Genomic DNA, 14,455 nt, shown 5'->3' with positions numbered 1-14,455 from the left:
GGGGGGGGTAATTCAGCAAAATGAGGTATTTTTAACTTACGAACAGGTGATCAGATCTTAAGGAAATTTGATATATAGAAGGATCTTAAGTCTCAGATGCTCCATTTTCGACTCGACTTGGATCCGGGGAAATAGGGAGTTGGAGGAGGAAAACAGAAATCATGGAAAACGCTTAGAGTGGAGAGATCAGGATGAAACTTGATGGGAAGAATAAGCACTAGTTTTAGATACGTGATTGACATAATTGGAACGGATCCATTCTCTTTGGAGGAGCTGGGTTCGAGGGTAATAGCTACGTATGTTGAAAAAATGAAGATATTAGACTATTTTATGATTACAAATGGTAAAGAATGTGATTAAAGGCTCTTTTCCTATTTCAAAAGTTTTAGTTTTCGAGGGTAATAGCTTTGTCTGTGGAAAAAATGAAGATATTAGACTATTTTATGATTGCACATGGTAAAGAGTGTGATTAAAGGCTCTTTTCCTATGTCAAAAGTTTTATTTTTCGAGGGTAATAGCTACCTATGTTGAAAAAATGAAGATATTAGACTATATTCTGATTGCAAATGGTAAAGAATGTGATTAAAGGCTCTTTTCCTATTTCAAAAGTTTTAGTTTTCGAGGTTAATAGCTACGGGTGACCAGATCTTAATAAAATTTGATATTTAGAAGGAATTCATGTCTCAGAGCTCTTATTTCAAATCCCGACCAGATCTGTTGACATGGGGGGAGTTGGAGGGGGAAATCGGAAATCTTGGAAGACGGTTAGAGTGGAGGAATCGGGATGAAGCTTGGTAGATAGAATAAGCAAATGTCCTTGATACGTGATTGACGTAACCGTATTGGATTCGCTCTCTTTGGGGAGTTGGGGGGAGGGGGTTCAGTGCTTCGGCGAGTTTGGTGCTTCTGGACGTGCTAGGACGATGAAAATTGGTAGGCGGGTCAGGGAGCTGCACAAATTGATTTGATAAAGTCAAAAAGGGGGAGGAAAAATTAGAAAAAATGAGGTATTTATAACTTACGAGTGGGTGATCAGATTTTAATGAATTTTAATATTTAGAATCACATCGTGACTCAGAGCTCTTATTTTAAATCCCGACCGGCATTAAGCCTCTGATTTTCCTTTTAAATCAATCTATTGATTTTTAGAATTTTGTTAGAGCTCAAATCATATGAGCTCTTGGCTCTTAGTTCTTCTGGCCTCGTCACAAGTGCCATATGAGCTCTTAGGTCTTGTTTTCCAGAGTAGCAATACAGAGCTTAAAGGCTGGTTTAATTTTGTTAGATATTTTTCAGTTACATATCCTGTGCATTAGATTGGTAATTCAACCATATCCCCCCTCCCGGATGCTTCTTAAAGATGTACAGAAAACCGTTGTCACGAATAATTCACCATTAATGCTCTCCTGTGTCATGATGAGGACACCCAGTGTCCTAAAAATTACAATACCCAACGAAGAAGCCATTCAATAAAACGGTATATATATATATATATATATATATATATATATATATATATATATATATATATATATATATATATATATATATATATATATATATATATATATATATATATCATATATATTATATATCATATATATTATATCATATATATATATATATATATTATATTATATATATTATATTATATATATTATATATTTTTATATATATATATATATATATATATATAAATTTTAGATATATAAAAATATATATAAAACTAAGAATGTTTTTAAAAAAACTTTTTTAAAACAGCCCTAGCATCCTAGCTTCAACGAAGTTCAACCAGGACTGATAGATAAAATGATATGAGATGATAAATTCATTCAAACAAAACAGAACAAAATAATTAAATACAAGTTTTCAAAGCTGATCTTGCTTTGTTGGCATGCCTCAAAGGCCTTTTTGTAACTGGTTCAATACTATTATAAACTGGTAAAATATTTTTGTTATATCATTTTAATTAAATTTAAGTATATAAAATTTAGTGAATATTCCTCCAAGTCCCTATTTAAAGAGATATTATTATTTATTTTGAAACTAATTTGGATTGATAAATCTTTGTTTCAACTACCCACTATAAGTCTTGGTAACTGTAAATTTTGTTAATTCAAACTAGTGTTACTGTCTGTAGTAAAATTATGCTAACTTAGATTGTTCTAAATATCAGAAATGGGTTAAAAACCAACTCAAGCTAACCTCCAACCTAACCACATACTAATCAAACCTGATGTGTCACCTTGCATTAAATTAAAAAAGTTAACTGGCAACGCTGACTAAATCCAAGGAGAAAAAAAAAGGTATTTTGACATACGATGGAGAATAACCGATAATATATATATATATATATACATATATATATATATATATATATATATATATATATATATATATATATATATATATATATATATATATATATATACTAGCTGTTGGGGTGGCGCTTCGCGCCACCCCAACACCTAGTTGGTGGGGCGCTTCGCGCCCCCCAAGCCCCCCGCGCGCGTAAGTCGTTACGCGCCATTGTAGTTGTGTCCCTGTGTCCCACCTGTGAATATAGATAGATTTATATATGTTTCAAACTACGTAAAAATTGCGAATATACAACATTGTTGGCTTTCCCACTACTGGGAGCTTTCCGTTTCCAATTGCCAGCAATTGATCTGAAAATGTTTGACCAGAGTCATCGTTTTGCTTCGGACACGCATATTTGTAGTTAATTTTAATATTTTTACGTGTGCCCATAAATTAGAATTTTTCAGGCAAGCATTCATTTTGTCTGCAGGAGTTAAACTACGTAAAAATTGCGAATATACAACATTCTTGGCTTTCCCATTGTCTGTGCATATACAAAGCCGTATGTACTAATAATGACGTCATATGCAAACGCTCTTTTTACAAACAAACAAACATGCATACACACAACTCGTTTTTATATAGATAGATAGATAGATAGATACAATACAAATTAACTGCGTAAAACTTGCGAATATACAACATTCTTCGCTGTCCAATTGTCGCTGCATATAAATAGATTGTCAGGTTTACCGACCCTCGAACATGCAACGTACAATTGTCCATGGGAAAAACAATCAGTATTAAGATCTATACCACATTTTTCTAATGATTGACCTTGAGCTTTGTTAATGGTGATTGCAAATGCTAATCGAATTGGGAATTGCAATCTTTTAGATTGAAAAGGCAGATCCGTTGGAATCATGGGAATGCGAGGAATAAGAACAGCCTCACCCTCAAAAGGCCCTGTCAAGATTGTGGCCTCTATTAGGTTTTCCATTGGTTTTTTTTTTACGGCAAGTCGCGTGCCATTGCAAAGCTTTGGTGGGTTGATATTTCTTACAAGTATTATTGGTACGCCTATTTTTAGTTGTAGCACGTGTGGTGGAAACCCTGAAAGATCTATGGAATTTAAAAATTCAGATGGATAATTAACCGCTTCATTTGGTTCCAAAACTGTGTCGACTGACTTGTAAAGGACTGCCTAGTCTCGAATCTTGGTCAAAACAATATTGTTGATTTCGTGGACGTCTATATTTTTGGGTGCGAGAATCGCTCTTTCACTTAGCCATTTATTATTTTTATAATTTTTTAGAATATTCGGAAATACTTTTTCAATCAATTCATTTTTGGACGTCACTAAATTACAGAAATCAGCAGGTAGTTGTATACGTCCTGAAACTGAGTCTATCGTATCATAAATGTCTTTTTGTTCCGACGTTAACTTGGAAATGTTATTTTGTACATACGACAATAGATCACTCGTACTGTAACTTTGTTCACGATCCAATTCTACACATGTCGAAACAGCAGCGATACGGTTAGGTGAAGGCATTCCCAAATCCTGAAGAGGTTTGTTTGCCATACGTACGCACAAATCTTCTATAATAACTAAATTGTAGTTATAAATTTCTGATGTAAAATCAAAAGTCATATCTGACGTCTATAACTGTTTTCGATGGAGTATATCTTCGGACATTTTTGACTTATATTTTTCCCATAACTCTGTAGGAGCTGATGGAGAGCAAGTTGTTAAAATGATGCCAAACAATGCACGAATTTGACTTGGGGTTGACGTTTCGCACGCGTCATTGATGCAGTTATCCCAGTGTTGGTCATTCTCCAATAAATTCAGAGCTTGGCATGCACTACGGTAAGTGTCATGTATAGTACCGTTTACAGTTCTCAAATACTCAAAGGATGTCGGACCGGGTACATTCACCAAAAGCAGGCGTAGAAAGAAGCATTCATGTTGATTGGGGTGAACGGTGTAGAGTCTTCCTATCGTGGTATCTTTGAAGATGGTAGGTTGGCCGTCGACTGACTTACCCTGTTTTCGACGTTCAAATACTTTATTTTTAGTATTCCACGTGTAATACGAAGGCACTTCAGTATACAGCAGTTTTTTTTGCAAAAGAATCATTTTTGCAAAGCGAAAAAAAAGCTGTTAATTTTGTATCCGGTGGATTCAGGGCTCTTTGTTGCACGTTGGTTTCCGAGAAATAAACACGTTGACCATTCTGTAACTGTACCGCTAAGTGAACAACAGCTGGACTACGTTCATGTATCGGAAATGAAAGAATTCGCCAAACAGCTTCATTACTGCTTATGTATCTTCCAGCCTGATATTGTACGATTTCGTCGAAATCTTTGATTTCGGGCTGCAAGCCAAAAACTGCCATGTCACTGCCTTTGTTGACGTATTTACATATGTAAATATGTAAAAAACGATATTCTTAAATACCTGTGTCCTGGTCGTCATTTATATTCCCTGTGTCCCGGTCGTCATTTGTGTCCCAGTATCCCAGTCTGTAATTTCTCTTTGAGTGTCCCGGTCGTTATTTATATTCCCTCTGTCCCGGTCGTCATTTGTGTCCCGGTCTGTAATTTCTCTTTGAGTGTTTTTTCATTTTAGTATTTTTTAGTTTTTTACATTTTTTCTTTTTTCAGTTTTCTTTTTCTTCTTTATTTTTCAGCTTCACTATGAAATACATATCGCCGAACCTTTGTTTTTTAATTAAAATCTGGTAGGCATTGATGACCTTATCCAAGTCAAAATCCCAAACCCAATCATCATCGCTATCATTTTCAGTTTTGATATGTTTTGACTCTCGCTGTCCAGGTGGATCTTCATCTAACTGCGCGGTTTTGCGTTCTTTAGCCTCAAGCCTGTTTCCTTGCTGTTCTTTTGATTCCTCGGCACGCTTTCTTTTCTGACTTTCTCTATCAACAGCAAGTTTTTTGGCATAGACTCTTTGAGCATCTTCATCGGCTTTTGCCATTGTAAGTTCATCAGTCATTTTAAACTTAAACATTAATAGATTTCTACGTGAACATATGTCTTAAATATCTTGAATGACGTCACCGTCGTAGCAAAAATGACGACAACTAACTTGATGACGTCAGTCAACACAGAAACATGACGTCACCTGACAGACAGACAGACACACAGACAGACAACTTATTTTTATATATATAGATATATATATATATATATATATATATATATATATATATATATATATATATATATATATATATATATATAATACCGGGAGCCCGGTGGCTTTGCTGCCGGGTTACGGCAATTGACATGCGACAGGCTTCTATATATGGATTCTCAGTGTCAATTGTCTTTCTAAACGCAGAGAATTTGAGCCTTTTCTTGATGTCATGACGTACAAATGAACCTTAAAGTAGAAGTAGTGCCTTGGTAAAATTACTTTTTTTATTTGACCTTTAACTTTTGTCATTATTGAAGACATATCGCCGAACCTGTATTTCTTTTAACTGTTCAGGTGGTGGGACAGAAACTTCTTTTTTCTTTCAACGATTTATCTAGTATAAGTTTTTGATTTTCCAAGGTTTGGTGGACATAGATGACTTTATCCATGTCAAAATCCCAAACATAATCACCATCGCTATCATTTTCAACTTTGACGTTTTGAATCTTGCCGTCTAGGTTGATTTTCATTGACTTGCTCACATATTTGGTGTCGCGTGTCTTCTAACCGCGTGTCTTTGTTCTTCAATTTTGACTTGCTCACACGCTTGGTTTTGCATTTCTTCTAAGAGCGTGGGTCTGCTCTTCATTTTCATTATTGACACGCTGCTGCTGTTATTCTAACTGCATGTGTATTTACTCTTCATTTTCATTTTTGACTCGCTCACATGCTCAGTGCCACATGTTTTCTAACCGCGTGTGTCTTTGCTCTTCATTTTCATTTTTGACTTGCTCATCTGCTTGGTGTCCAAAATTAAAACTCTTGAAGAATTTTCTCAGACTTCTGACCTACCTAGATCGTTTTTTTATGCAAGAATATCCCAAAATACCAATTTTCCCGAAAAATTATGGAGCTATTTTCAAGAACAAACATACATACACAATTATTGCTCACTATATATATATATATATATATATATATATATATATATATACATATATATATATATATATATATATATATATATATATATATATATATATATATATATATATATATATATATATATATATATTCTATATATATAAAAATAAGTTGTCTGTCTGTGTGTCTGTCTGTGGATCAGGTGACGTCATGTTTCTGTGTTGACTGACGTCATGAAATTAGTTGTCGTCATTTTTGCTTTGACGGTGACGTCATTAACGGTATTTAAGAGATTTGTTCACGGAAAAATGTTTAATTGTAAAATGACTGAAGAACCTACAATGGCAACAGCCGAGGAAGCTGCTCAAAGAGTTTATGCCAAAAAACTTGCTGCTGATAGAGAAAGTAAGAAAAGAAAGCGTTCCGAGGAATCACAAGAACAGCAAGAAAACAGGCTTGCAGCTAAAGAACGCAAAACCGCGCAGTTAGATGAAAATCCACCTGGACAGCAAGAGTCAAAACATATCAAAACTGAAAATGATAGTGATGATGATTGGGTTTGGGATTTTGACTTGGATAAGGTCATCAATGCCTACCAGATTTAAGTTAAAAAAACAAAGGTTTGTCGATATGTACTTCATAGTGACGCTGAAAAATAAAGAAGAAAAAGACAACTGAAAAAAGAAAAAAGGTAAAAAACTAAAAAAAAACTAAAAAGAAAAAACACTCAAAGAGAAATTACAGACCGGGACACAAATGACGACCGAGACAGAGGGAATATAGGTGACGACCGGGAACCTCAAAGAGAAATTACAGACTGGGACACCCGGACACAAATCACGACCGGGACACAGGGAATATAAATGACGACCGGGACACAGGGACACAACTACAACGGGGACGCCGGGGGCACAGGCGGGATATATAAATGACGACTGGGACACAGGGATTGTTCGAATAGAAATTACAGACCAGGACACCGGGACACAAATGACGACCGGGACACAAATGACGACCGGGACACCGGGACACAGGGAATATAAATGACGACCAGGACACTCAAAGAGAAATTACAAACTGGGACACCAGGACACAAATGACGACCGGGACACAGGGAATATAAATGATGACCGGGACACAGGGACACATCATTAGAATAATGAGGTATAGATCTGAATATGGATTGTTTTTCCCATGGACAATTATATGTTGCATGTTCAAGAGTCAGTAAACCTGACAATCTATTTATATGCACAGACAATGGGACAGTGAAGAATGTTGTATATTCGCATGTTTTATGTAGTTAAAAACATATATTTATATCTATCTCTATTCACAGGTGGGACACAGGGACACAACTACAATGGCGCGTAACAACTTACGCGCGCGGGGGGGCTTGGGGGGGCGCGAAGCGCCCCACCAACTAGGTGTTGGGGTGGCGCGAAGCGCCACCCCAACAGCTAGTATATATATATATATGTATATGCTGTTTGTACCTCTATTAATCTGTACATGCAATTAAGTGATTTGGAGCTTAGAGACGAGTAACTGGCACTGACACCCCACGTGTTGCTGGGGCGTGCAGCACTGCAGCAATGGCTGGCAGGGCTTATATATATTTATATGTAAATGTATATGTAACCTGTCACAAAAAAAAGAAAATTGCACAGACAGAGTACAGAAGAAAAAAAAAAGCAACATTACCAAAATAACTTATATACACACATATAAAAAAGAAACAACATAAAAGCGAATCTACATAAGTGAAGATTGTCATTTGTGGTCTCTCATAGTAACCTGTTTTTCATAATTGGTAATGGCTGATTGAACAGGGATGGATGGGCTAATTATCCCGTATTGCTGAATATCCTACTATTTCTGGTCCAAATTGGGAGCTGGAGTAGGAATTTGGCATAATGGAAATAGGTAGAGCAAATTTCTATTTTATCCTCTTCTTGTAATAACTTCCAAAATGGTGCCAAATAAAGAACATGTAGTAAACATACAAAAGTAAATAGACGACCTAGTAGATGATGATTTATTTAGTTTAGCAGAAACGATACCAGCATAACTTGTTCAAATTTTCTTGTTTATATGTTTTACTAGCAGCAAACAAGTACATTTCAAGTTGTCACCTATAAGTGAACCAAGGTAAGTAATGAATTGCAAAGGCATAACATCATGATTTTCCAGTCTTATTAATGGGGTATGCTTAGAATTTTTCTAATTAAACAGCAACCCTTCACTTTTACTTAAATTAAAATCTAGACCAATATTGTCAGATGATTTTTTTAATAGAGCAAAATTCTCCTCCAAAGGTGACAACATTTTGGTGATGTTTATGATGTCATCTGCAAAACCAATTAACAGTACATCTATACCTTTATAAATAAAAGATGGTTTAACTACTGCTTGGGCTCTAACTAAACTATTATTAAACGAATTGGGAGAAGTGGAAGACCCTTGTTTGATCCCTTCATGTACAATATATTGGTTTTGCAGTGACCCTATTCTTAAGCTTTATTCTAACATTTAAAACGGTCATACAAGTTACATAGAAATTGGATAACACAGGTACTAACACCACTATTATACAGTTCTAAGAGGATTTGTGAATGAATTCACGAATCAAATGTCATTTTGACATCACACTGACCTAAGGTAACTTTCTTCACCATTATGTGCACCAAGCAAAATCTTCACTAGTGCATTTAGTGCATGCATGCAGCCTAGTTTAGGCTGAAGACCAAACTGGTGGGGCGGCATTTTAAATTTAGACTTGATTTCACTGGTAATAAAAAAATAAATCAGGGACAACACCTTGATTCAATGTTTCAAATTGAAAATCTTGATTCAAAAATTTTATACAATGTTTTGCCAGAGATCTTGTCATTATTTTAGAAACTTCAGCTAGCACAAACCTTTTTGGTATCCTGATTAACTTCCAAGAGACAGTGTATTGGACTGACAGCATCATTTTGAACCCTTATGTCAAGTGTGGCATCATTCTTTCCAATTCTAACAGTTTCATAGTTGATTTTAAACACAGATCCATCCTCTCCATTCCTTTTCAAGACAACTATACAACCAAACAGACCAAATCTTGAAGAACTGGACTGACTAAATCTAGTGAGCATCTCAATTCTTGCATCTGCAAACACTAGTTTCAATTACACAACTCTACATCAAAGTTTTGAAGCAACAACACTTTTAATTCAATAAAACCTAAATAAGTTATTAACATACTTTCAGAGTACAATTTTTCTTGTTATTAAGAGAGAAAACCAATTTTTGAAATAACTTACCCCTGAACAAATGTTTAGCAATATTGCAGTAAAAAAAGGAGAAGAAAAGGAAAAAACATGTATTTAACACATTTTCAATTTTAATTAATGCATATAGGGTCTTTTGATTTTGTTTAATATCTCCCTTAGCACTCCTTTGAAGTTTCAACTTAATACCTGTAGCTGTTCCTTGAGATCAATATGGATACCCTTGGATACTCCACTTTGACAATTTGGATACACTAAGTGTATCTTAATTTAATACAACATCCCCTTCATTTATTTATGCTCAAGGTTGTTATATGTTAATGGTCAGAATGGCTTCAGCACAAAAGAAGCCCAAAGAATATCCAGATTTTTAATCTTTTTATTTGAATAATATTTCATGTATCTATCCATCCTGAGTTTTACAGTACTACTATTATAAAAAATTGCAATGAAATTTTGTCTAGAATATAAGGAGTAAGCCAAAATGTTATTTCTTTAGGAGATAAACCAAAAAAAAAGCTTACAAATATTCCTTTTTATTAACAAAAAAATGTCAATCAAAATAAAGCAAAATTAAGCTAAAAACGAACTGTCAAAAACAAAATTTTTTAAAGAAAAGTAAATTTCTTTAGCATAAAGAGCAAGGCATTGAGGAGGGAACTGCCCCTCTTATATACAAAGTAATTTCTGTTTGTTTTAAGTTTTAATGTCACCGCTTACTTTCAGTAAAAAAAAAATTATTTAATTTCTGGGCATTTTTGAATTAATGCATGTTTTGATTTTGGCTCCCTGCAGATGAATAATTAAAACAAAATTTGCCTATTAATTTTTTTGGCTAAATGGCTTCCTTAGAGTTTTGATCAAATGATTTTGGGGAAAAAAGGAGCAGGGGAGGAGGCCTAGTTGCCCTCAAATTTTTTTGGTTACTTAAAAAGAGAAACTAGAACTATTTATTTTGTATGAATGTTTTTAATAGTAAAAGATATGTTACTTACAAATTAACTTACATAACAAACTTCTAGATTTGTATGTTTTTATTATATATATATATATGAGGGAGTTTACCCCTTCATCAGTACCTTGCTCTTTACACTAAAGCTTAAATTTTTTCCCAACTCCTTAAGAATGACCCCTGAATCACAAAGGTTGTAGAATAAATAGTTGAGACTACTAAAAATACTTTAGCATAAAGAGCAAGGTATTAAGAGGAGGTGAACCCTTCATATGCATAATAATTTCTGCTCATTTTAAGTTTTAATGCTGTTCCTTACTTTCAGTAGAAAAAACATTTTCTTATTTATTTTTTCATTGTTTTTTTTTTTAAATAATGCTGGAAAATCCCATACTTCCTTCATGGAAATTTTTGGTAGAATTCTAGTTAATTGACTTCTTGCTATCTTGGAAAGGGTTTAGGTTAGGAAAAATGAAACTTTCAAGGATGGGTCTATGGGCTAAAGTATGTCCTGGGAATGTATTTTAAACTACCTACCTCCACTCCCTCTAGAGGGCCCTGAAATTTGCCTACATGACAGGTCTATACCTATTGAAATTTTGACTAAACAACATTTTACCTTAATTTTCAGCTACTAGTTGCTTTTTCTCTGCCTTTAGTTCTGAAAAATGCAATTCCTGTTATTTGAATAAAATTTTGAGCCATATCAATGTTGTTTTTTTTTTCAAAATTTAGGAAATGTATTTGTATATCTTTAAAACCTTATAAAATAGAATTGAGCAAAGTTATGAAGCTGAAAACAATTTTTTTTTTTGTACTTCAATTAAGCAGAAGATCTATTTTGCAAGGTTTCACTTTTATAACACACATATTTTTAAAATTCATCAAAGGTCAGCACCCTATAGAGGGAGAAGGAGTGGAGGTAGTTTCTTCAAAATACCTTCCTGGGATATACTTTAGTCTGTAGATTCATTCCTGAAAGTTTCATTTTCCTAGCCTAAACCCTTTCTGAGATGCCAAGAAGTAAATTAACTAGAATTTTACCAAATTTTCTTCCTCCTTGGCAAATTCTTCTATGGAAAGTTCCCCTAATGTATTCCCCTCTTCTCAACCCCCTCTACCCTAACCAAAAAAAAACGAAAATGTTTGTACACTTCCTAATAACCATTACAATATGTAAGTACTGGCCAAAGCTTGTAACTTGTAGCCCCTCCCCCAGGGACTCTGGGGGAGTAAGTCATCCCCAAAGACATAGTTATAAGGTGTTTTGACTATGCTGAGGAGTGGAGGTGGGTACTTTAAAATACCTTCCATGGATATACTTTAGCCTGTAGATTCATCCCCAAAAGTTTCAATCTCCTAGCCTAACCCTTTTCTAAGATAGCCAAAAGTCACAAAACTAGAATTTTACCCAGAATTTCCTCTAAAGAAACAATATTTATGCAAGAAAACATGGATTAGTCTAATTTAGAAATAGCCTACCCTAGGCTAACAGGAAGGAAAAATGTCATTACATGAAAAAGCTTGATAAGGGACACAGACAACGAATACTTGCCATGTTTATGATTAGAAACCTAAATTACTAGCATGGGCCACTCTGTTTAACTTATATATCCATTGATACTTACTGAATTTATCTTGAAACAAAGAAATTTGAATTATTTCAAAATGGCGTAACTGAAAAGTAAGCTACACAGATGGGAATTACGAAATTTTAGAGAAAATATTAGCCGAAACCAGCCAAAGCATTAAATTATTACTGGCCAGAAAAAGAAAAGTGAAAATTCAGCTGAAATGGGACGAAAGTTATGTGTTCTGTTTGGCGTTCAGCATTTTTAAAATATGGTTAGAAGGAATAGTATTCCCCTTAATGTGAACTACGTATCGAAATAGGAAAAGTGATATCTGATTATTTGTCTAAGAATAATCTACCGATTAGAAACAAGGTCAAATTTGCACGAATTTAATTTAAAATATTGTGGTGGGTCAACTTGGCCATGTTGAAGCCACAATTATAACGATTCCACATTCCATTCAATGGCATGACATATTTAACATTTAATTGTAAAGGGTCTAAGATTGGATATCAAAAAACAATCCACCCACAAAAAATATGCTCATGATCTTAAATAAATCAGATTGGGTTGATTAGTCAAAGCGATATTATAATGGTTTCACACCGTCATTTCAAAACATAAGCAACTTAGCGTAACTTAACAGATAGAGAGCTGCATTTTAACTGAGATAGGCCAAGTAGACCCATCACATTACTATTACTACTATTAACAGCTCCCCAAAGCACCAAGCCACCTCAGGCCAACACAAATACGCACGCTCCTCCTCCATCCCAATCTATTCAAAGCCTCCCTCTTCAGATCCTCCCAGGAAGTTCTCATTTCCCTTAAATCCCATTTTATACCATTCTCACACCACAACCGCCGACGAGCTGCTTCCTGTTTAGCCTTATCCAGTTGGCCGAAAAGGACAAACTTTGGCAATCTGTCGTCTTTCCTCCACGGAATGTATCCTAGCCATCTCAACCTTTGTCTTTTTATAGCCCTACAAAGCAGGATTGAACTGCATTTTTCGCAAAGTCCACTGTTTGAAATAAAGACAGTTAATCGGGTACCCAAAACCATCCATGGGCAATGTCTTTGTAAAACATCCAGCTAATCTTCATTCGCTTTTCGGAGCGCCAACACTTGAGAACTATATTTAACCACTGCCATCGCTGCAGCTCCCAATATTCCAATTTTGGTTTACAGACTCGTTTTCCTCTTCTTTAAAACTTTTTTCAACTTTGAAAAAAAATCCCGAGCCTTGGTGATTCTACTTCCAACATCTTCACTGCTCCCACCGTCTTTAGTAACAATACTACCAAGTTTAGCGAAGCTGCACACCTGATTAATGTTTTTGTTACCTGAAGTCACCTTTTTATCTTCCCTTATTCCTGGCCCAAGTGACTTGGTCTTCTTAATTTTAATTTTCAAACCTATTCTAGCACCCTGAACTTGCAAAACCTCTAAAAGTTGATTCATTTTGCAAACAGTTTCATTTAGGATGCTTAAATCATTAGCATAATTTATTTCCAGGAAATCCTTTCCTCCCCAAATAATTCCATATCCTCTCATTACCTTTTCTGTTCTTCTTAAGACAAAATCCATGAAAATGATCTATATGAAGGGGTATATAACACAACCTTGCCTAACTCCTGATTCAATACGAAACCAGCTGCTAGCCTCATTTCCTACCTTAACCGCAGCAGTCTTATTCTCTTGCAGAGCACTCATAACTTTATTGCATTTGTTTTGCATACCATGCAAGGATAATACCTTCACTAAAACTCTTCTCTCAACAAATATTGGATTAATCTTAGTATCTAAAAGAATAAGGTTTAACTAACTTAAAAGATACTCTTGTAAGAAAATAATGTTTTGACATGAGCTCATCGAGAATTGAAGACTTTGGACAAGCCCACCGTTAATACTTAGAGTTAAGCACTACATATTGGCATTATGACTAACTGTTGACACTTTGACCACGTAGATTAGGCTGAATAATGGGTAGACGGTTATTTGGAAAGTAACCGTCCACATGTGAACATAGCTAGCATGTTCACACAGAACATACTAACTGCACAGATGTTTGAACGGTTAGATTCATGATTGGTAAATCCACATCGACCACAGATAGTACCTGATTGGCAGTTCATTGTTAATTGATCTACCTCTTGGTACTTAAAGCATCGACCAGGAAGGAAGAAAAATTTCTGAACAGGTAGACGTTCATAACCAACGTGCACTGATTCTTTCAGAAAAAAGTCAATGTCACTACAAATCTCG

At 34.9% G+C, this 14,455-nt stretch overlaps 1 protein-coding gene across 3 annotated transcripts in view; it reads right to left on the bottom strand.

Moving 5' to 3' along the window:
* The window catches only part of LOC136025128 (proliferation marker protein Ki-67-like), a 75,986-nt gene extending 63,658 nt beyond the window's left edge, over positions 1 to 12,328 (bottom strand). For 2 of the 3 annotated variants that reach the window (XM_065700873.1, XM_065700874.1), the window contains exons 1-2: positions 12,242 to 12,328; positions 9,311 to 9,549 (exon numbers count right to left, since the gene is read on the bottom strand). In XM_065700873.1, coding sequence (XP_065556945.1) covers positions 9,311 to 9,549; position 12,242 — 240 coding nt within the window. In that variant the 5' untranslated portion in view covers positions 12,243 to 12,328. The remainder of the gene's footprint in view (positions 1 to 9,310; positions 9,550 to 12,241) is intronic. The other variant, XM_065700875.1, reaches the window with a different exon arrangement.
* Positions 12,329 to 14,455: the final 2,127 nt, after the last annotated feature.

This window comes from Artemia franciscana, chromosome 3 (genome assembly GCF_032884065.1).
Source record: "Artemia franciscana chromosome 3, ASM3288406v1, whole genome shotgun sequence".
NCBI lineage: Eukaryota > Metazoa > Arthropoda > Branchiopoda > Anostraca > Artemiidae > Artemia > Artemia franciscana.
The sequence above is the reverse complement of the archived record's forward strand: the minus strand, read 5'-3'. Positions and strand labels throughout refer to the sequence as shown.